The sequence below is a fragment of the Vulpes vulpes genome, chromosome 4 (assembly GCF_048418805.1).
Source record: "Vulpes vulpes isolate BD-2025 chromosome 4, VulVul3, whole genome shotgun sequence".
Classification (NCBI taxonomy): domain Eukaryota; kingdom Metazoa; phylum Chordata; class Mammalia; order Carnivora; family Canidae; genus Vulpes; species Vulpes vulpes.
In genome coordinates, this window is record NC_132783.1 from 117,148,085 (window position 1) to 117,170,120 (window position 22,036).

Sequence of the window (22,036 nt, forward strand, 5' to 3'; positions counted from 1 at the left end):
ATATGCACCTAGCAACACACACACACCATAAAGCTTGATAGAATTGAGGGGAGAAATAGACAATGTGATAATGATTTTCAGGGACTTTCATACCTCACTATCAATATTGGATAGAACAACTGGACAGATTAACAAGAAGATAGAAGAATCAAACAGTATTATACACATGCTAGATCTAAAAGGCAGATCTACCTAATGATAGAAGAATATGCATTCTCCTTCATGTACAAAGAATATTAGACCAGGTTTCAGGCCATACTGTAAGTTTCAGTAAGTATAAATCAACTGAAATCTTACCAAATATGTTCTTTAATCAGGATCACAAGTTGCCCCCAAATCCTAAACAACAACAACAAAAAAACAAAGTTGGAAAATTCTTATTTTCCAATTTCAAAACTTACAGAGCTACAATAATCAACAGTGTAGTATTGGAATAATGATAGGTACATAGATCAATGGGAAAATAATTGAGAGTCCAGAAACAAACCCTCACATTTATGGCCAATTGATTTTCAGTGTTATTTCCAGAACAATTAAGTGGGGAAAGGACAGTCTCTCCAACAAATGGTGCTGGGACAACTGGATATTCAAGTGCCACAGAATGAAGAATACATTACACCATATACAAAAATAAATTCAAAATGAATCAAAGACAAAAATGAAAGAGTTAAAATTGTAAAACTCTTAGGAGATGTTTTCTCCTGTTTGGATTATATATTTATGACTAAACAGTGGAATATTATTCAGCAATTAAAAAAAGTATTGATGCACACTTCAACATGATCCTTGAAAACAGTATGCTAGGAATACATGGGTGGCTCAGTTGGTTAAGTTCAGTTTTGGTTCAGGTCATTTTCTCAGGGTTGTAAGATCAAGCTCCATGTCCAGCTCTGGGCTGGGCATGGAGCTTATTTAGGATTCTCTCTTCCTCTTCTTTTACCCTTCCCCCCTCTCACTCCCCTCCTCTAAAACAATAAAATTAAAAAAAAAGGAAAGAAAACAGCATGTTAAGTAGGGGAAGCAAGGCACAAAGGACCTATCTATTTAGATATTCCATTTATATGAAATATCAAAAACAGGCAAATCAGTAGAGATGGAAAGATTGGTGGTATCCTAGGGCTGGGCTTGTGAGGAGGGATGGAGGGCAATATTTAAAAAGTGTGGGATTTCCCTCTGGGGTAGTGAAAACCTTCTGAAATTGATTGTGATGATCATTGCACAACTCTGTGAACATACTAAAAGCCAGTGATGGTATACTTAAATGAATTGTATGCTGTGTGATTTATATCTCAATCGAGGTGAGAATTTATCTTTGGAAGGATAGTGGCTTTTGAAAATTCAGTCCTAGTTCTTTGTGAAGTCTCCAAACAGAAGTTAATTCTCTTGCTATAGTAGTTCTTCAGCACCATGTGCTGACCACACGACAATGAGGCTTCTATGCTAGCAAGACAGATCAAATAACCCCCCAAATATAATGAAATCAGCTGTTCTTAAGATCATAGATAATTTTTGAAGTGTATTATCATAGAGGTGGAGTGACAAGAAAAATTATCCACAATGTGGAAACAAACCAAAAGGATGACCGGATGTCTTGTTAACATCAAACCAGAGCATAGCTTCACAAGCCTGCATAAAGGTCATCTGACTCTCTAGGCATGTGTACCTTTGTTTCACTTACTGTTTATTGTTAATGAACAGTCCAGACATTGTAACAACTTTGTAAAGTTAGACGCTAACCTGCAGAAAGTTTTGATAAGGTACAAATTTATTTGTTTGGCTTGGTTTGTCCAGTAGGGGTGGAAGTGATTTCTATTTATTAGCAAAGATAGTCCTCAAAGTTGTATTTTTATTGCCCTCTAGGGCATTAACCAATTTTGCATCTAACTCATCAATCTTATTCCAGTATTCTTTCTCATCCTGCTGTTTCCTTCACTAACCACCTAAGTTAAAGTTTGATGCATGCTCACTATCTGTATGTATAAAAATTATATTTTAAGCATTTTATTTTTTAAAGATTTTATTTATTTATTTATTCATGAGAGACACACACAGAGAGAGAGAGAGAGAGAGAGAGAGAGAGAGGCAGAGACACAGGCAGAGGGAAAAACAGGCACCATGCAGGGAGTCCGATGCGGGACTCGATCCCAGATCTTCAGGATCACGCCCTAGGCCGAAGGTGGCACTAAACCGCTGAGCCACTGGGGCTGCCCTATTTTAAGCATTTTCAAATGAGCAGGGAGCCTGATGTGGAGATTGATCCCAGGACCCCAAGATCATGACCTGAGCCGAAGTCAGATGCTTAATCAACTGAAATTTTAAAAATTGAGTTTGAATCCTCATTCTGGCAGTGACTGTGTGACCTTGGGCCAAGTATTTAATGTCTATGAGCCTCACTTTTCCCTTGTACAAAATGTTAATGGCAATGCCTTCCTCAAGGGATTTTAGTGAGGGTGAAGTAGGATTTAAGTAAAATAATGAACGCAGAAAAGCCTGTCATGGTAAGCATTACCTATCTGTATACATGATAGGTGTGGAGCATGTATTCAATCTATGGTTTTCTCTGTGCCCAGAGGTAGATGTTTTATTGCCCTATAGAGCATTAACTAGTTTTACATCTTATTCATCAGTCTTGTTTAAGCATTCTTTACCATCTTATTGGTTGACTGATGGTATTTACAATTCTTCCCTTCCTGCATTTTCAATAAATTAAGACACTGCACATCCAAAATTAAAGATTGTTTAAGCAACCCCTCTTTTACATATGGGGAAACTCAACTGAGCCTCAGGAAGATTGAACAGCTTCCCAAGGTCACCAGCTGGTCATTGTCAAAGCCAGATTATGAGCCCAGGACTGTCTGACTATAAAGCCGAAATTCTATGTCATTGCATTAATGATTTGGAGTAGGGTCTGATTTTATCAAGGCCCTTAGATCAGATCGCAATATTGGTTGTGATATTTTCCTATCACCAGCATCTGGCGCAGAATATTGCTTTCTGTGGGGTGAATAAATGACAGGATGCAGAGAAGAGAGGTCAACAAAGACTTCTCTTTCTAGTTCTGAGGTTGTGCCTAAAGGCAGTTGGATGCTTGAAAACTTATTGTGTTAGTCATGGTTCTCCAAAGAAACAGAACCAATTGGGTGGTGCATTTATGTGTGTGTGTGTGTGTGTGTGAGAGAGAGAGAGAGAGAGAGAGAGAGAAAGAGAGAGAGAGAGAGAGAGAGAGAGAGAGAGATGAGCTCCCTAATGGTGGAGGTATGCAAGCAGAGAGATACTGCAGAGGACTCCACTGGAATGGTGGATGGCTGGTGAGATGGGGGGAGTGAGTGTACCATGGGCATGATGGAAAGGGCACTAAACTGGCACCAAACAGCTCTAAACCGTGGCTCCTGGTGCTGGCTCTATCACTAGTTTGTCATGTGACCTTCGATGAGTCCCTATTTCTCTTGAGGTCTTTTGACCCCAAAAGTAAAAAGAAGGGAGTTGAATTAGATATTCTTTGAAGTCTCTTGCACTTCTAATATCTTTTCAAGGTAGACTCAGCCTCTTAAGATGGCTACAGTTTTGAGTTACTAGCGTATCTATGCAGGATGATCCATCTTGTTCCATTTATGGAAATGTCCAGCTCAGACACCAGCTCCCTGCTTGCAGGTCCCTCAACAGCTCAGTTCTTCCCAAAAAGTCAGGCACTGGGAAGCAGGACTCCTGAGATGACTTGTTCTCGCCCTTCCCCTCTCTCCTTGGAACAATTCCCAAGAACATTTCCACTGTACAGATCCTTGGGCAAAATCCCATCTTACTCTTTGGGGAAGCCCCACTGGTTTGGTAACTTTCAAAAAATGCGCCCTCAACCTAAAAACTAGATGCAGGATCTTTTAATTACAACTTTTTTTATTGTAGCTGAAAGACTTCATTGAACTAATGATTAGGCAAGAAAGTAAAATTATGGAATTTTTCAAACCAATGGCATTTGAGCTGAAAACAAGTTGCTGAGCAGACAGGAAGAAATGGAGATGGAAAGCTTCCACATTATAGCTTTCAGGTGGAGCGATGGTCCCATGGTCTCATGGTTGTAATTATCTGCATTCACTTTCATGGCTTAATTCCAAAGTGTTCAATTATCACAGTCATGTAGATGAGAGAAGAGAATGCCTATTACTGGCAGATATCACAGTCCAGCCAATATAATTTTTAAAGATTTATTTATTTATTTATTTTAGAGAGAGAGAGAGAATGAGCAGAAGGGGCAGAGGGAGAGGGAGAGAGACTCTCAAGGAGACTCCCTGCTGAGCAGAGCTCCATGTGGGGCTCCATCTCACCACCCTGAGATCAGGACCTGAGCTGAAACCAAGAGTCGGATACTTAACAGACTGTGCCACCCAGGTGCTTCCAGCCAGTATAATTTTTGTGGTCATAGGAAAAAAAAAATCGGGATGCCTGGGTGGCTCAGCTGGTTAAGAGTCTGCCTTCAGCTCAGGTAGTGATCCTGGAGTCCAGGGGTCAAGTCACACCTCAGGCTCCCAGCTCAGTGGGGATCCTGCTTCTCCCTCCCCCACCCTACTTCTGTGCACTCACTCTCTTTCTCAAATAAATAAAATCCTAAGAAAAAAAATATGTAAAATAGAAGGCTTTGCCTTTATTTTCTTTCCAAGAAAGATTACTTCAAGCACACTTCTTTAGAACATTTGCCACGTGGCAAGGGTTTTAGATGCATCATACCGCTTAGTCCTTGCAGCAATTCTGCGGTGCAAATGTTATTAACCTCCATGTTACATGTGGGAAAACAGAGCCCCAAAGCGGACATGCTGACTTGCCTAAGATTCCTCAGACAGGAAGTGGCAGGACTGTCTCTACTTGTCTTTCAGCTAACTGACTCCTACTGAGTTCAGCCCTTCCTGTGCCGTGCCTCTGCTCTCTGCTATGTGAGGAGTCAGTCCTGCCCTAGCTAATGAGCCATGCGCGATGTACAAGCATAGTCAGACCATCAGGTGCATACTATGACAGAGGGTGGAGGACAGTAATTGGGAGAATCAGAAGGAAACCCTCCTGATTTTGAAACCTAAATAGTGCTATTAAATTTTAGAGAGTATTAGTAAATACTACTCATTTACTTTATTTTTTGGTCTTTATTCCTTAATTCTTTTTTAAGTTTTCATTTATTTATTCATTTAAGCAATCTCTACATCCTACATGGGGCTTAAACTCATGCCCCTAAGATCAAGAGTCATATGCTCTTCGGACTGAGCCAGCCAGGTGCCCTTACGTGTTTACTTTAAATATGCGTGTATGTTTTATTTGTCGCTCTGGATTCACCCTCCACACCCTCCTCCATCCTGCGATGTGCATGTGAGGTGCATCTGTACAGGCTGTAGCCCCCCTCAGTGGGACACTGTCAATCCCCTGGCTGAATCTCTTGGACCTCTCCACTTCAGTTCTCCCCAGGCTCTCAGCTGCCAGCACCTGCTCCTTTGTGGCTGAGGGCTTTGCCCACACAAGCCCCATCTGCCAGCCTGGCAGTCTCAAAATACCCAGGAATTCACACACATCCCCAGAAGCAGCCCTTGGCGAAAGATGTTAGTAGAGGCATAAACACCTGACTCCTTCACCCTGCAGTGATGTTTTGAGTGGTGTGTTTATGTTGTTCCCCAGAGTTTCTCTGGGGGACTAAGCTCCAGGCACCCACCCAGACTGCTGGTTTAACAGCCCAGTCTTACTGGGCACCTCCTCTTCCTTGTATCAGTTCCTCACTCCTCCACTGGTGTTCCCTGAACCTAAGATGATTTCACTTAAACTCTCATCTCATAGTGAGCTTTGGAGGGAAGCCAAACTACGAGAGGTTTCTCTGACATCTGACTTCCTGTTGGGTTCAGCTAAGGAGGAAGAGGCAGCAGGAGCTGAGGCATTTTGCATTCTACCTTCCACCCTGGGGATGCCAATGCCTGGCTCCTGTCAGGGGGCCCTCTTCACATTGCCCTCTCTGACTCCAAGCTCTGGTAAGTATTCCCCACCCCTACCCCTTCAGACCTCAGATCATACACAGCACCCTGCTTTTACTAGCCCTGGGGTGCATTCCTTGTGATTATGCTCTACTCCACTCACACTTTTAAGCAAAAACACTCAAAAAGATACATGCACCACCATGTTCATTGCAGCATTATATACAATAGCCAAATATGGAAACAACCCAAAGGTCCATCGATGGATGAATGGGTAAATTGTGGTATGTATACAATGGATATTATTCAGCCACAAAATGAATGAAATCTTGTCATTTGTGACAACATGGGTGGACCTCAAGGGCATTTGTGAAGTGAAATAAGTCAGACAGAGGAAGACAATTACCATATGATCTCTTTACTTACAGATATGTCCTGGGATGTCCTACAGGTGGAACCTAAAAACAAAAATGAAAACAAAAAAGCTTCCCTGTGAGAGCAGAAAGATTCTCAAATAAAACATGGACATCTCAAAATCTAAAATGGCTCCCCAGAAATGAATTGTAAGAGGCAATCAAAAGGCACAGATGGGGTGTGGGCAAGACTGGAAATCATCTAAACATAATAAAATAAATCAATCTGGCAAGTTAAAGATCAGTTTCACTCCAAACCACTTCTTCTGTCTGAACCTGTTTTCCCACTTGTAAATGAAGGAATTAGACTAAACTTGGTAGGCTAATAACATATACTACCAACTTAATATGTTCTGTGCGCTACTCACTTTAACTTTTATTCACTTGTTTTACCTTCACAGCAAAGGTTAAAACTTATTTGGAAGAGCCCTTGACACCATTCCAAATGGGCTGGGCTCTCCCACACCAGCATCCCCTTCTCAGCCCGCACTGGAGCTCTGAAGATCTGTTTAGCAATGGACTGGCTCTTTCTCTGGGTCTCTTGTGAAATACGCTTTCCTGTGTGGTAATCATCATGCTTTGTGATTTGGAACAAAGTAAATTAGAGACTGGACAAGTTAGTTTCATCTCCTTCTTTTAAACATAAAAGCATCTGATCCTTTCTATGATGTTTTTATTTTGACCTGAGAAAGAAGCAAATAATCTTGATAAGGATATAAACTCCCAGTGGCTGAGTTTAGCCAAACCATGAAATGAATTATTCCCCAACCCAACATGAGCCTCTGTGATGCATGACTCCGAACCACCCTTCATATGGCAGTCTGTGCTGCGTGCATGATGTGCCCAAGCTGGGCATCAGGCAATCAAGTAGACTCTACCTTCAAAATAGTCAGAATTTCTGGTCCATGGCACTGTTATATCCCGCCTGGATTACTGCAGTAATCTCCAAAATGACTCTTTGCTTCTATCTTTGTCTTTCTTTTTTTTTTTTTTTTTTTTAATTTTATTTATTTATGATAGTCACAGAGAGAGAGAGAGAGAGAGAGGCAGAGACACAGGCAGAGGGAGAAGCAGGCTCCATGCACCGGGAGCCCGATGTGGGATTCGATCCCGGGTCTCCAGGATCGCGCCCTGGGCCAAAGGCAGGCACCAAACCGCTGCGCCACCCAGGGATCCCTATCTTTGTCTTTCTATAGTCCATTCTCAAAATAGCATCCAGAGTGACCCTTGTAAAATGTAAGTTAAATTATGTCACTGCTCTGCTTGAAATCCTGCAATAGCTCCCTACTGCCTTCAGAGCAAAAATACAATGTCTTTAAAATGCCCTTCAAGACCCTACATGAGCTGCACCCTCTCCCCCTTACTTCTGGGATTTCATTTCCTAAATTATTTCCCCCTTGCTCACTCCATAACAGCCCCTCTACTTCCTTGATGCTCCTTAGCTAGGCCTTAGAGACTTTGCTATCCTCTGCAGGGAAGGCCCTTTCCCCAAATAATCATCAGCCTACTTCCCATTTCCTTCAAATATCTGCTCAAATCCAATTTTCTCACAAGGGCTACCCTGACCATCTAAAATTGCAATTTGCCTCCCTCCCCCCATTTCTTTCTTACCTTCTAAAAGAAGGAATTGCTCAAAGATCAAAAGGAAAATATATTTTTTAATTCATTGACTTCCATTTGCCAGCAAGTTCCAGATAGCTGAAGGTAGTATCCATCCATTCAACAAATGCTTATTGAGTGCCTGCTGTGTGTCAGGCACTGAGGCAGGAATTCAATCTTTGATTCTATTTCAGTCAGATCAACCATCAATACACTGGTGGTCTTCTAGAAGCCAGGTTTGGAGTTAGGCAGTGAACTGTGTAGAGATGGAGGTCCAACCAAGTGTCAAGAAAGCAATGAACTTGGCATGAAGACCTGTGTTCAAACTCTAGCTTCACCTTCAACTTCCTCTGGCATCTTACCAAGTCCCTTCCCTTTGCTGGGCTGGCTTTTGCTCATCTTTACAGTAAGGAGTGTGGACTAATTCATCTTTAAGGTCACTCTGGCTCTACTCTTCCATGCTTTTACCCTCATTGCATGAGAGCTACAGTCTCTAGAACTAATTGTGAGTTTCCAGGGGTGAGTTGGCAAACAAGTGGGAGGAGGAAATGAGTGGTCATGAGCTGTCTGGCCCTTGTGAGCCAGCACTTCGGGGGCTGGAGGTCTGCCTCAAGCACTAGCAACAGTTGGGTAACAGCTGTACTGCTGCAGTGGTTAGCCCGAGGTCACCCTGTGCACTCTCCAGCTGAAAGATGACACCCAGCTCGTGTCTCTGCATTCTCAAGAGAGCACAAAGGAAGTGTTCTATGGGCCACAGAACTGAAATCAGCTTTCCATTGGTCTACTAAACCCAGAGAAGGGAGAGGGTGGGGGACAGGCTTTGCTTTGGCTTGACATGTGCTTGGAAAAGTCCCGCGGAAGCCAAGGGGAGAGCATTCTAGAGATGTAAAACTCACATGCCTCAAATGGGAAGGATGCCTTCCCAGCAAACTTCCAAGGCAAAATTGAACAAACTATCCATTAGCATACCACTTCCTCTTATATTTGCTTTCTTCCTTCCTTATTTTTTAAAAACGATGCTATTTATTTGCGAGAGAGAGAGAGAGAGAGAGAGAGAGAGAGAGAAGAGAAAGAGAAGAGAGAGAGAGAGAGAGAGAAAGCAAGCAAGCAAGCAAGCAAGCAAGCAAGCAGACTTTCCACTGGGCAGGGATCCTGATGCAGGGCTGGATCCCAGGACCCTGAGATCATGACCCAAGCTGAAGGCAGATGCCTAACTGACTGAGCCACCCAGGCTTCCCTTCTTTTTTTTTTTTTTTAAGTGTTGTTAGAGGAGCAACTGGTTTCTTACTCAGTCATGGATATGAATTAACTGATGTACCATGAAGCAGGAAAGTTCATTTATGAAATGAGAAAATGGAATACTATACCAGAAATCAGAAAATGCAGCATATTTCTTTAACTTTCTCAACCTCATTTTCATTGAAAGATGAAGGATTAAAGCAGGGTCTTTCTAGTATGAGATGTTTCTAAGTCATCCAGTCTACTATACCAGGATGCTATCATAGGCATGAGATAGCAAACTCCAGCCCATGGCTACTGCCTGTTTCTCTGAAGCCTGCAGGTGCCACCGAAGCAGGCTGGCACTGTAAGTTTTGGAAACCGAGCCAGGCGTCCTCCTATGTCTCTCTTTCTCTCACTGCTCCCAGGGCCTGCCTCCCAGCCCAGTACTTGTGTCTTGCTGCTGCCTAGGGCCCATGCTGGTAGCTGCCTGCACTGGGGATTCTGTTACTGGTGACTGCCAGTCACTGAGCAGTGGAATCTCAATCTGCCCAGTTGAGATGGCCAGACTCCCTTGGGAGGAGAGAAGAGCACCCAGATATAGGTCACTGGAGAAGAAAGTTAAACTGAGCATGGTGGCAGCCTCTCTCTTGTCCCCCTTACCCCATCCCCTACCACTGGCCTTTCTCTCTCTCTGCTGGGGTAAGGTCTCCAACTTGGGGCAATGTGCCTGCAATGGGCAATCCAGAAAGATGGAACAGAAGTTTTCTCTCTTGTTATATAGCTACATAATATCCTTGATTTTGTCTCTTGGCCTTCAAAGCCCAAAATATTTGCAATCTGGCCCTTTACAGATCTGGCCCTTTACAGAACAAGTTTGCCAAACCATGGTCTATGTAATCTGTAAGACGGTAGAATGTGGAGTTAGGTAACCTGGGTTCATCCACTTTCTATTAGTGTGACCTTGGGCAAGGTCCTTAAGTTTCCCTGAACCTGTTTCTTCATCTGTAAGACTGAGTTCATAGTGATAGCACCTGTCACATAGGCTTGTTGTATGTATGTTAGGTGACTTGTGAACAATACCTATTAGGCAATGTGAGCAGACTTAGCAATTTGTGCACATAATAAATAATCCCAGATGTATGTCATCAAACCGAATTTATTGAGTCCCTATTCTGGGCCAGGCCCTTTGCCAGGCCATGATCTGGAAGGGAAGATAGATTTGCTTAAAAAAAAAACAAAGACAAAGAAGTATGTCAGTTGCTCTAACAGGACACAGCTGTGGGACAAAGGCGAGCATGTCCAATCCCTTTTTGTAGGTTCAGACAAGGTTTCACTGAGGAAATTAACCTTGAGCTGGAGGAGGGAACTGCCTGTACAGAGGCATGAAGGCATACAAGGACACAGCCCATTCTTGTTGGCTCAGCAAGAGACATCAGCCTTGAGTGCAAGTAGGAGGTGTTTGAAAGATGAGGCTGAAGAGGTAGGAAGGCCCCAGGGCCTGGAGAAACCTTATATGCTATCCCAAGAGTTTGGGGATGTCTCGTGTAGGTATTGGAGAGCCACTGGAGAAAGCTGAACAACAAAAAAGGATCAAGATCAAAATATGGCTTTCAGAAACATTGCTCTAGCTCAAAGTGGAGAGCAAACCAAGTAGCAGTCAGGATGCTGCAACAGACCCAAGAGAAAAAACAGTAAAACTGAATTAAGGCAATAGCTATGAGAATGAAGAGAGGCAGGTGGATGAGCTATTTAGGAGGTAGGATCAAAAGGTAAGAGCCACCTAGGAAGTCTCTAGGTTTTTGGCTGGGGCAGCTAGGTGAGAGTAAGGGTATAGCTATAATAGGAGAAGCAGGGATATGAGGCAAGGTAAGAAGTCTAGAAAAATCAATTCCAAGTTGAGTCTGTGGACACTCTCCCAGAATGAAGGCATGGTTGTAGCCCTCTGCCATATTTACCCTTGGGATATAAGCTACAGGAGGGGTTTGAAGAAATGGCTTTTTTTCTTTCCCCTCTGTTCACTTACCATGACTTTTAGATGAGTGTGCAAATTCAATGCCAGGAAACCTGTGATTAATGTAGTTTTCTAGCAGGAAACCAAAATGAGAAGGGTGGCACAGGTAAATGGCCAGCACAGGTTAGACCAAGCCTCCAGGGTTCTTAAGCTACAGAGGACCCAGAGACTGTGATATGGGGGCTCAATTTCAGGCCTTCTCCTCAAGATCTCATTTGACCACAGTGTGACTGAGTCCAGTTTTTTTTAGTCGTTATTGTGAATTTACTCTGAAGAGTTCCTTAGGGAAAGGAAAACCCTTTGGGTTTTTCATACTTGGTATAATTAGGGACCCTTTGTTACTAGTGCCTACTACTACATAGCTTACAGAGTGCTTTCACAGACATGGTGATTTTCTATTTACACCCAAACAGGGATTATTCTTTCCATTCTATGGGTTATGAAACAAGACTCAGAGGTGAAAACAGATTTTTCAAGACCACACAGCTAGAAAGTGTAAAATTATTCACTCATATTTGATAACATTCCATGTTGGCAAAACAAGGGTAAATGGAAGTCTCAGATACTTATGGTGAGAGTATAAACTGGTCTGGTCTTTTCACAATAGCTCATTTCCATTAAGTATTAACTGTGGTTACCAGTTATTTGGCAGCTCCACTTTTGGGTCTCTATCTTAGCCTCAACCCCCCACTCCCCCTTAAACAAGAGAAAGGAACTTGCAGGCAGAGAGCAAAGTTAACCAGTTGGAAGGAAGGTCAGTACAGGGGCACATTATCAAGCTCGTCACCACTGAATGCAACTAGGGCTCAATCCTGCTGGTACCCTCTAAAAACATGCAAAGGACATCTAGGAGAAAGAAGAGGGAGGCATTTATTCACAGATTCCCACCCTACATTCGTCAATGATTGTCCCATAGAATGTTCACTCTTTTACACCTCCAGGTTTGCCACATGGATTCCCAGAGGGATCCCAAGAAAGTATTCATGTAGTAATCATAGAGTTAAAAGTAAAAAGGTGTGGGGGTGGATCCCTGGGTGGCTCAGCGGTTTAGCGCCTGCCTTTGACCCAGGGCACAATCCTGGAGTCCCAGGATGGAGTCTTGCGTCGGGCTCCCCGCATGGAGCCTGCTTCTCCCTCTGCCTGTGTCTCTGCCTGCCTCTCTCTCTATGTCTATCATGAATAAAAAATAAATAAATCTTAAAAAAAAAAAAGATCTTATTAAAAAAAAAAAGTAAAAAGGGGGATCCCTGGATGGCTCAGCTATTTAGCGCCTGCCTTTGGCCCAGGGCGCGATCCTGGAGTCCCGGGATCGAGTCCCACGTCAGCCTCCCGGCATGGAGCCTGCTTCTCCCTCCTCCTGTGTCTGTGCTTCTCTCTCTCTCTCTCTCTCTCTCTCTATGTCTATCATAAGTAAATAAATCTTAAAAAAAATAAAAATAAAAGTAAAAAGGTTTGGGGGGGACCTGGGCCCGGGGGCTGAAGTTGGCACTGGAACACAGATCTCCAAAGTGAGGTCTAATTTTCAGAGTTTGACAGGTAGGGCTCTGTGGAACCAGAATCAAGGAGAATAGAAGCCAGCCCCTGAAGTGGGGAGAGAGGCCTGGCAAGAGATAGGCAGGATGCTTTCATTTTCTGCCACTGGAGACTATCCATATTCCACAGCATAGTGCACAGAGAACATTTGACATCCTGCAAGGCAGTGCTACCAATGGTCAGAAAGCAGCAGAGATAAGGCCAGCCATGCTCAGTCCTGGGGCCAAAGGCAGAAAATTAAACCAATGATTACCAAAAAACAGTGGTTCTCCAATATCGTGGACATGAGATTCACCTGCAAGCTTAATAGAGATTTAGATTTCTGGGAACCCCCAAAATTCTAATTTGGGTCTTGATAAGGGCCTGGAAACTACATTTATAATGGTAATTCTTGATCCAGGCCCACTTTTGAGAAACACTGCTCTAGGGCCTAGACTCTGGGACCTTTGAGGGCAGGAACTATCTCATTTATCCCTGGTTCCCTCCCTCCTCCTGCCACATAGAAACCAGATAATTGGGGCAGCCCCGGTGGCCCAGCAATTTAGCGCCTCCTTTGGCCTGGAGTGTGATCCTGGAGACCCTGGATCAAGTCCCACGGCAGGCTTCCTGCATGTAGCCTGCTTCTCCGTCTGCCTGTGTCTCTGTCTCTGTCTCTGTCTCTCTCTCTGTCATGAATAAATAAATAAAATCTAAAAAAAAAAAGAAAAAAAGAAACCAGATAATTGTGCATTGAATCGAACATCAAACTGTTCAAATCCAGTGTTCCAAAAACTATATTTCATGTGGAGTCAGCTCCAGTCTGTACTCTCTCTTTACCTGCAGGCTCTGGGACTTGATTTTACCAGAGGAGATCAGTCCAGTAAAAAGTGATTAACACTTAGCAGAGACCAGGTTATAAGCCATGAGGCCAAAGAATTCATTAACATGGGGTACAACTGCAAAGCAGTTGGCTGTTAATACATTTTCTTCTAAGAGTGGAGTCCTACTATGAAACTATTGCTTGGTGAATAAGAGGTCAGAGTAAATGGAATTTACTGATTTTTAGGCTTAAATTGTTAGAATGTGACACAAACTGTGAGATAACATATATGAAAGCACTATATAAATCAAAAGGTGCTATATTATATGTAAGATATTACTAACATCATCATAACAAAAATTTTATGCCAACAACAGAACACGTAGATATATAAAACAAATATTAACAGATCTGAAGACCAAAGACAGCAGAACAAGGGGACTTCAGTACGCCACCTGCAGTAATGAATAGAATATCCAGACAGAAAACGATAAAGGAACAGCTGACTTGAACAACACCGTAGATCACACAGACTAATAGACATTAGCAGAATATCCCACCTAACAGCAGCAGAAAACACCTTCTCAACCACACACGGATCTTCCTCCAGAATAGATCACATGTTAGGCCACAAAATCAGACTTCAAAATTAAGATCAAAATCATTCTAAATATCTTCTCTGAACACAATGGAATGAAACTAGAAATCAGTAACAGCAAGAAAATGGCAAAATTCAGAAATACACGGAAACTAAACAACATACTTGAACAACCATTGGGTCAGAGAGGAAATCGAAAGAGAATTTGAGGGACGCCTGGGTAGCTCAGTTGGTTAAGTACCTGATTTTGTGATTTTGGCTCAGGTCATGATCTCATGGGTGGTAGGATCGAGCAGCAGGGAGTCTGCCTGAGTTTCTCTCCCCCCACCACTCTTTCTCTCTCAAATAAATAAATAAATCTTTTTAAAAAGGGGAATTTTTAAAATATCTCAAGACAAATGAAAATGAAAACACTGTGTACCAAAAGTTATGGGACGCAGAAAAAGCAGTACCAAAAATTAGGTTTATAACAATAAATGCCTATATTAAAAAAGAAGAAAGATCTCAAATTTAGAAACCTAACTTTACACTTCAAAGAACTAAAAAAAGGAAGTACAAACTAAGCTCAAAGTTAGCAAAATGAAGGAAATAATAAAGATTAGAATTGAACTAAAAAAAAAAAAAAGGAGAATAAAATAATAGAAAAAAATCAACACAAGTTAAGAGTTGGCTTTTTAAAAAGACAAATAGTGGGCGCCTGGGTGGCTCAGTTGGTTAAGCATCTGCCTTTGGTTCTGTTCATGATCCCAAGGTCCTGGGATCAGCCCAGCATCAGGCTCCCTTCTCAGTGGGGAGTCTGCTTCTCCCTCCCCTTCTGCCTGCCTCTCCCCTTGCTTGTGCGTGCTCTCCCTGTCAAATAAATAAATAAAATCTTTAAAAATAAATAAATAAAAATCTAATAAATAAATAGATAGATAAATAGAACTGACAAATCCCTAGATAGACTAAGAAAATCATTGAGAAGACTCATGTGAAATCACAAATGAAAGAGAACACGTTACAATGGATGCCTGAGAAACAAAAGGATCATATAAGGTTATTGTGAACAACTTTATGCCAACAAACCACATACCCCAGATAAATGGACAAATTCCTAGAAATATACAACCTACTAAAATTTGAATCAAGAAGAAATAGAAAGCTTGAACAGACCCATAACAAATGAGGCAACTATCGGTAATCAACTTTCCAGTAAGAAAAGCCCAGGACCAGATGGCTTCACTGGTGAATTCTACCAAACATTCAGAAAAAATTAATACCAATCCTTTATAAGTTATTTTAAAAACAGAAGAAGAGGAACCACTTCCAAATTCGTTTTAGGAGGCCAGCTTCACCCGGATTCCAAAACCAGACAAAAACCACAAAAAAAGAAAACTACAGGCCATTATCCCTAATTAATATAAAAATCTTCAAACAAAATTCAATAGCACATTAAAAAGGATCATATATCATGACCAATTGGGATTTATCCCTGGGATGCAAGGGATGATTCAAAATATACAAAGAAATCAATGTGACATAATATATATATATATTTTTTAATTTTTTATTTATTTATGATAGTCACAGAGAGAGAGAGAGAGGCAGAGACACAGGCGGAGGGAGAAGCAGGCTCCATGCACCGGGAGCCCGATGTGGGACTCGATCCCGGGTCTCCAGGATCGCGCCCTGGGCCAAAGGCAGGCGCCAAACTGCTGCGCCACCCCGGGATCCCGACATAATATATTTTAAAAATGAAAGAAACCACATGGTCATCTCAGCAGACACAGAAAAGGTATTTGACAAAGTTCAAATTCATTCTTGATTAAAATTCTCACCAAAATGAGCATAGAAGGAACTTACCTCAACATGATAAAGGCCATACATGAAAAGCGCACAACTAATATAATCGGTTGGGAAAAACTAAAAAGCTTTTCTTCTTAGATCTGGTGCAAGGCAAGGATGCGCACTTCCATAACTTCTATTCCACATAGTACTTGAAGTCCTAGCCAGAGTAATTAGACAAGAAAAATAAATAAAAGGTATCCAAATCAGAAGGGAAAAAGTAACATTATCTGTGTTCATAGATGACGTTATAATATATATAGAAAACTCTGAAGACTCAACAAAAAAAAACTGTTGAAACTAATAATCAGCCAAGTTGCTACGTACAAAAACATGTAAAAATCAGTAATGTTTCTTTTTTTAATTTTTTAAATTTAAATTCAATTAGCCAACATATAGAACATCATTATTTTCAGATGTAGAGTTAGGTAATTCATGAGTTACATGTAACACCCATCACATGCCCTCACATTACATGCCCTCCTTAATGCCCATCACCCAGTTACCCCATCTCCCCTTCAGCAACTCTCAGTTTCTTTCCCATAGTTAAAAGTCTCTCATGGTTTGTCTCCCTCTTTGATTTCTTCCCATTCCGTTTTTCCCTCCCTCCCCCTATGATCCTCTGTACTGTTTCTTATATTTCTCTTATGAGTGAAACCATATGATAATTATTTCTCTGATTAACTTATTTTGCTTAGCATAATACCTTCCAGTTCCAACCATGTTGATGTAAATGATAAGATTTCAACCTTTCTGATGGCTGAGTAATATTCCATTTTATATATATACCATATTTTCTTTATCCATTCATCCATCAATAGACATCTTGGCTCTTTCCATAGCTTGGTTATTGTGGATTACTGCTATTAACATTGGGGTGCGGAGGCCCCTTTGGATCACTACATTTGTATCCTTGGGCAAAATACTTAGTAGTGGAATTCCTGGGTCATAGGATAGCTCTATTTTTAACTTTTTGAGGAACCTCCCTACTGTCTTCCAGAGTGGCTGCACCATCTTGCATTCCCACCAACAGTGTAAGAGGGTTCTCCTTTCTCTGCATCCTTGCCAACATTTGTCATTTCCTGACATTTATTTTAGCCATTCTAACTGGTGTGAGGTGGTATCTTATTGTGGCTTTGACTTGTATTTCCCTGATGCCAAGTAATGTTGAACATTTTTTCATGTCTGTTGGCTGTCTGTATGTCTTCTTTATACAAGTTCCTATCTTCTGCCCATTTCTTGACTGGATTATCTGACTTTTGGGTGGTGAGTTTGATAAGTTCTTTATAGATCTTGGATACTAGCCCTTTATCTGATATGTCATTTGCAAATATCTTCTCCCATTCTATAGGTTGCCTTTTAGTTTTGCTGTTTCCTTTGCTGTGTAAAATCTTATTATCTTGGTGAAGTCCCAATAGTTCATTTTTGCTCTTGTTTCCCTTGCCAGTAGTGTTTCTATACACTAACAACAAGCTATCTGAAAACATAAAAGGAAAATTAAGAAGGAAATTAGGAAGACAATCTCATTTATGATAGAAAATAAATTCATTAAATAAAATACTTAAGAATAAACTTAACCAGAGAGGTGAAAGATTTGTACACTAAAAGTTATAAAGCACTGATGAATGAAATTAAAGAAGATAATAAATGGAAAGTGTTCATGAATTGGAAGAATTAATATTGCTAAAATGTCCATACTATCCAAAGTGATCTATGATCTACTGATTCAGTGCCATCCCCATCAAAATCACAAATGCATTCTTTACAGAAATAGAAAAAACAACTCTAAAATTTATATGGAACCACAAAAGACTTCTGAGTAACCAAGTCAATCTTAAGCAAAAAGAACAAAGCTAGAGGCATCATACATCCTGATTTTAAAATATGTTACAAGCTACAGCTAATCAAAACAGGAATAGAAACAGACATATAGACCAATGGAACAGAACAGAGTCCCAAAATAAATCCATACATCAACAGTCAACTGATCTTTGACAAGAAAAGATAGTCTCTGAAGTAAATGGTGTTGGAAAATTGGATATCCACATACAACAGAATGGAATTGGACTCTTATTTCATATCATATAGAAAGTTAACTCAAAATGTAGACTTAAACAGAAGAACTGAAATCGAAACTATCAGAAGTAAACGCAGGGAAAAAACTTCTTGACATTGATCTGAGCAATGATTGCTTGGATATGACCCTAAAAGCACAGGCAACAAAGAACAAAAATAGACAAGTGGGATTCCATCAAACTAAAAAACCTTTTGCATAGCAAAGAAAACAATCAACAGAATATAAAGACAACCTATAGAATGGAAGAAAATATTTACAAATCATATTTGATAAGGGGTTAATATCCAAAATATATGGCTAAATAAATATAAATACCCCAACTTAAAACTGGGCAAAGGACCTAAATAGGTATGTCTCTAAAGAAAACATACAAATGACCACAGCTATATGAAAAGGTTCTCAACATCACCAATCATCAGAGAAATGCAAATCAAAACCATAATGACCTCACACCTCACACTTGTTAGAATGGCCATTATCAGACAAATGATAACAAATGTTGTTGAGGATGGAGAAAAGAGAACTATTGTGCACTTTTGTGGGAATGTAAACTGGTATAGCCACTACAGAAAGCAATATGGACAGACGTTCCTCAAAAAATTAAAAATAAAACTATCTTATGATCCAGCAGTCCCATTTCCAGGTATATAGCCAAAAGAACGAAATCAGAATCTTAGAGATAGCTGCACTCCCATGATCATTTCAGCATTATTCACAATAGCCAAGATATGGAAACAATGTAAATGTCAACAGATGAATAAAGAAAATGTGATATATATATACATAATAACTGATATATAAATATAATATAAACATAAATATATTATCTCCTGCCATTTGTAGCAACATGGATGAACCTGGAGGACATTATGTTAAGTGAAATAAGTCAGACCCAGAAAGATAATATTGCATTATCTCATTTATATATGGATTTTAAAGCAGACAAACTCACAGAAGTGGAGAGAGTGGTTGTTGCCAAGGGCTGCGGGAAGAGGAAATGAAGAATTGTTCGTCAAGGGGTACAAAATTTCAGTTATGCAAAATGAATAACCTCTGGGGATTTAACATGTAACAATGTGACCATAGTTAACAATATTGTATATTCTTGAAATTTACTAAGAGGGTAGATCTTAAGTGTTCTCATCAGAAAGAAGGAAAGAAATAGGGGCACCTGGGTGGCTCAGTGGTTGAGCTTCTGCCTTTAGCACAGGGCATGATCCCGGGGTCCTGGAATCCAGTCCTACATCAGGCTTCCTGCAGGGAGCCTGCTTCTCCCTCTCATTAGGTCTCTGCCTCTGTGAGTCTCTCATGGATAAATAAGATCTTAAAAAGAAAGAGTTATGTGAGGTGATGGATATGTTAATTAGCTTGAGTTCATTATTTCACAATGTATATCAAATTATCTGGGTGTACACCTTAAATACATATAATTTTAAGTTGTCAATTGTATCTCAATGAAGCTGGGGGGAAACATGCTAGAGGCAGCGTGCATAGGAACAACGCAAGTAAGCTCTGGAGTCAGAACAGTGTTCTGCCGCTGTTTATGAAATCTGAGACGAGTCATTGAAATTCTCTGAGCCTCAGTTTCCCAGGGCTGCAAAACAGAAATGACAGTACTTACCTTTCAGAGTTTTTTGTTGAAATTAAATGAGACAGTGTACATAAAGTTTTGTCACAGCTTATTGCCCTCGATGAGTATTCAATAGATGTTAGCTAATATTAACATTCAGTCCCATTTCTTCTCAGTCACCAACTCCAATATCAGGCAGGTAAATAATACATTAGTAGGATGAGAAGAGCACAGAACTGGTGGCAGGCACTGCTAGGCTCCCGCCCCTGCTAGGCGGGTCCTGAGTGGTCATTTTACACATTTAAGCCTTTTTTAAAGATTTTATTTATTTATTCATGAGAGAGGCGGGTCCTAAGTGGTCATTTTATATATTTAAGCTTTTTAAAAAAGATTTTATTTATTCATGAGAGATTCAGAGAGAGAGACACAGAGGGAGAGGCAGAGGGGAAAAGCAGGCTCCCCACTGAGCAGGGAGCCAGATGCGGGATCACGCTCTGAGCCAAAGGAAGATGCTCAACCGCTGAGCCACCCAGGCATCCCAAAGTGTATGTATTAGAATAAAGGGGGGCAGCCCTGGTGGCTCAGCGGTTTAGCGCCGCCTTCAGCCCAGGGCGTGATCCTGGAGACCCGGGATCGAGTCCCACGTCGGGCTCCCTGCGTGGAGCCTGCTTCTCCCTCTGCCTGTGTCTCTGTCTCTCTCTGTCTCTGTGTCTCTCGTGAATAAGTAAATTTTTTAAAAAATCTTAAAAAAAAAAAAAAAAGGTAAATGACACCTAGCAACATCGTTCACTCATTGACTTAATTCCTCCGTTAATCAATAACGTACCCAACGCTCATAGTATAGACTTAGTCCTAATTCTAAGTACTCGAAACCGGGAAATGAATGAGACGCGGCTTCGATGTGCAGGAACTCACAGTCTACGAAATCTGAAACGAGATAACGCCTGTGCAGACCTACAGGTCAGTGACAAGGCAGTCCAGAGGAATTGCTGGCGCGACTCCTAACTTCCCAGTCCCAGAGGACTCTGTCCCCGAGACCCTCCCTCTGCCTTCCGAAGGTTGGCCTGGAAGGCGAGGGCAGGAGGGGCAGCTGTAAATAGAACAAAAGAGCAGCCTTCCTTTTTGGGGAGAAATAAGGAAAAAGGAGAGCACCGGCCTGTCTGTGTTCGATCAGTTGACTGCGTGCTTAACCACAGAGAGGTCGGACTTCCCGTCCAGGGAGCAAAAGTTCACCGAAGCGCCGGGGAGAAACCGGGGATGCCCAGCTGCGCACGCGCACCGGCTTCCGCCCGGCGCCCCGCGCCCCCGCGGTCGGAAGCTTGACGCACAGCGTCGGACGAAAGACGTAGGAAAGGCGGCGAGAGGAACGCAGGCTCTCGGGTCACGTGACGCGGCGAGCGCGTCGTCGGCTCCTCCCCCTCCAAGATGGCGTCCTTGCTGCAATCAGAGAGGGTTCTCTACCTCGTCCAGGGAGAAAAGAAGGTCCGGGCCCCGCTGTCGCAGCTTTACTTCTGCCGCTATTGTAGCGAACTGCGGTCGCTGGAATGTGTGTCTCACGAGGTAATGCGGTCGTCCCGTGCCGTCCCGGTCCCCCGTGTTGGGGGAGGGGGGCAGGGTTCGTCCTAGTCACCGCGACTGGCGGGTAGTCATTTTCCTAGCTTGCCGATTGGCTGTGTCTTCCGTCACTCAGATTTGCTTGCGATTTAATTTGCCTTATAATTTGTCATTTGGAAAGAAGGAGAGGCCTTGGGTGGGGCTGAGCGGATCTTTTGGTTCTAGGGCGCCCTCTGATTGGACAAACCTGACTTTGGGAGCCCTGGCTGTCTCCTGGGGGGTGGGGGTGGGGGTGGGGGTCTGGTAAGTGGGTGGGTTGGGGAGGAAGCTGTGGGGGTGTTGACTGGGGCCCACCTGAGGGGCGACGTACGGTCTTTCCACGACTGTCTGTAGGGTGGAGCCCGCAGGCAGTCTCATTCACGCTTCTTCCCTCCTGGAAGTTCTGCCCTTACTTTGGCCAGAAAGGGCCTTCCGGGCTCTGTTTTCCGGCTCAGGCCAAGGCCTGCAGCAGGGAAGAGGTTGGGTTGCGGCGAGTTGAGCGAACAGTGCTTAGAATAAGGTGTGTCGTGTAAGAAGCTCATGGCGTTTCTCCAGAGGGTATGGTGCTGTCCTCAGGCACAACTGGGCGTTGGAAGTGGGATTGCTCAGAACTCGTAAAGCACTCCACCCTATTTTTTTTTTAATTATATATATATGTGTGTGTGTGTGTGTGTGTGTGTATACCAAATAACGAAATCCTCAAACTTCTGCAGCACTTGGCACAACTTGTTCATTCAGTAAGCTTTGGGGATTAAACGACGAGTAAGACATAAATCCTGTTGTTGAGGGACTCACAGTCTAGTTAAGAAAAAGCTGCTGGGAACAGTTACTGCTTATTCAGTACTTTGTATATGCCATGGGT

The 22,036-nt window shown here is 42.1% G+C and overlaps 2 protein-coding genes and 1 long non-coding RNA gene across 37 annotated transcripts in view; 2 read left to right on the plus strand and 1 right to left on the minus strand.

Annotated features, from left to right (window-relative positions):
* SMIM3 (small integral membrane protein 3) overlaps positions 1 to 20,872 on the minus strand; it is a 46,493-nt gene extending 25,621 nt beyond the window's left edge. For 7 of the 34 annotated variants that reach the window (XR_012001216.1, XR_003236480.2, XR_012001210.1 and 4 more), the window contains exons 1-6: positions 19,633 to 20,492; positions 19,183 to 19,334; positions 18,964 to 18,993; positions 15,953 to 16,094; positions 6,363 to 6,394; positions 298 to 339 (exon numbers count right to left, since the gene is read on the minus strand). Coding sequence is in view for 5 of the 34 variants with exons in the window: in XM_072756846.1 (XP_072612947.1) it covers positions 298 to 339; positions 6,363 to 6,394; positions 15,953 to 15,976 (98 nt within the window). In the remaining 29 variants the exon portion in view is untranslated. Of the gene's footprint in view, positions 1 to 297; positions 340 to 3,965; positions 4,099 to 6,362; positions 6,414 to 7,227; positions 7,246 to 7,960; positions 8,205 to 12,032; positions 13,403 to 15,952; positions 16,095 to 16,640; positions 17,412 to 18,963; positions 18,994 to 19,182 lie in introns of those variants that run through there. The other 27 variants (XR_012001218.1, XR_012001213.1, XR_012001212.1 and 24 more) reach the window with 19 other exon arrangements.
* Positions 5,885 to 6,588, plus strand: LOC140598667 (uncharacterized). The gene is made up of 2 exons (XR_012001233.1): positions 5,885 to 5,993; positions 6,365 to 6,588. It is a non-coding gene; the product is annotated as an uncharacterized lncRNA (long non-coding RNA).
* A 33-nt stretch (positions 20,873 to 20,905) lies between the features above and the next one.
* The window catches only part of DCTN4 (dynactin subunit 4), a 29,591-nt gene continuing 28,460 nt past the window's right edge, over positions 20,906 to 22,036 (plus strand). For both annotated transcript variants that reach the window (XM_026008453.2, XM_026008460.2), the window contains exon 1: positions 20,906 to 21,141. In XM_026008453.2, coding sequence (XP_025864238.1) covers positions 21,007 to 21,141 — 135 coding nt within the window. In that variant the 5' untranslated portion in view covers positions 20,906 to 21,006. The remainder of the gene's footprint in view (positions 21,142 to 22,036) is intronic.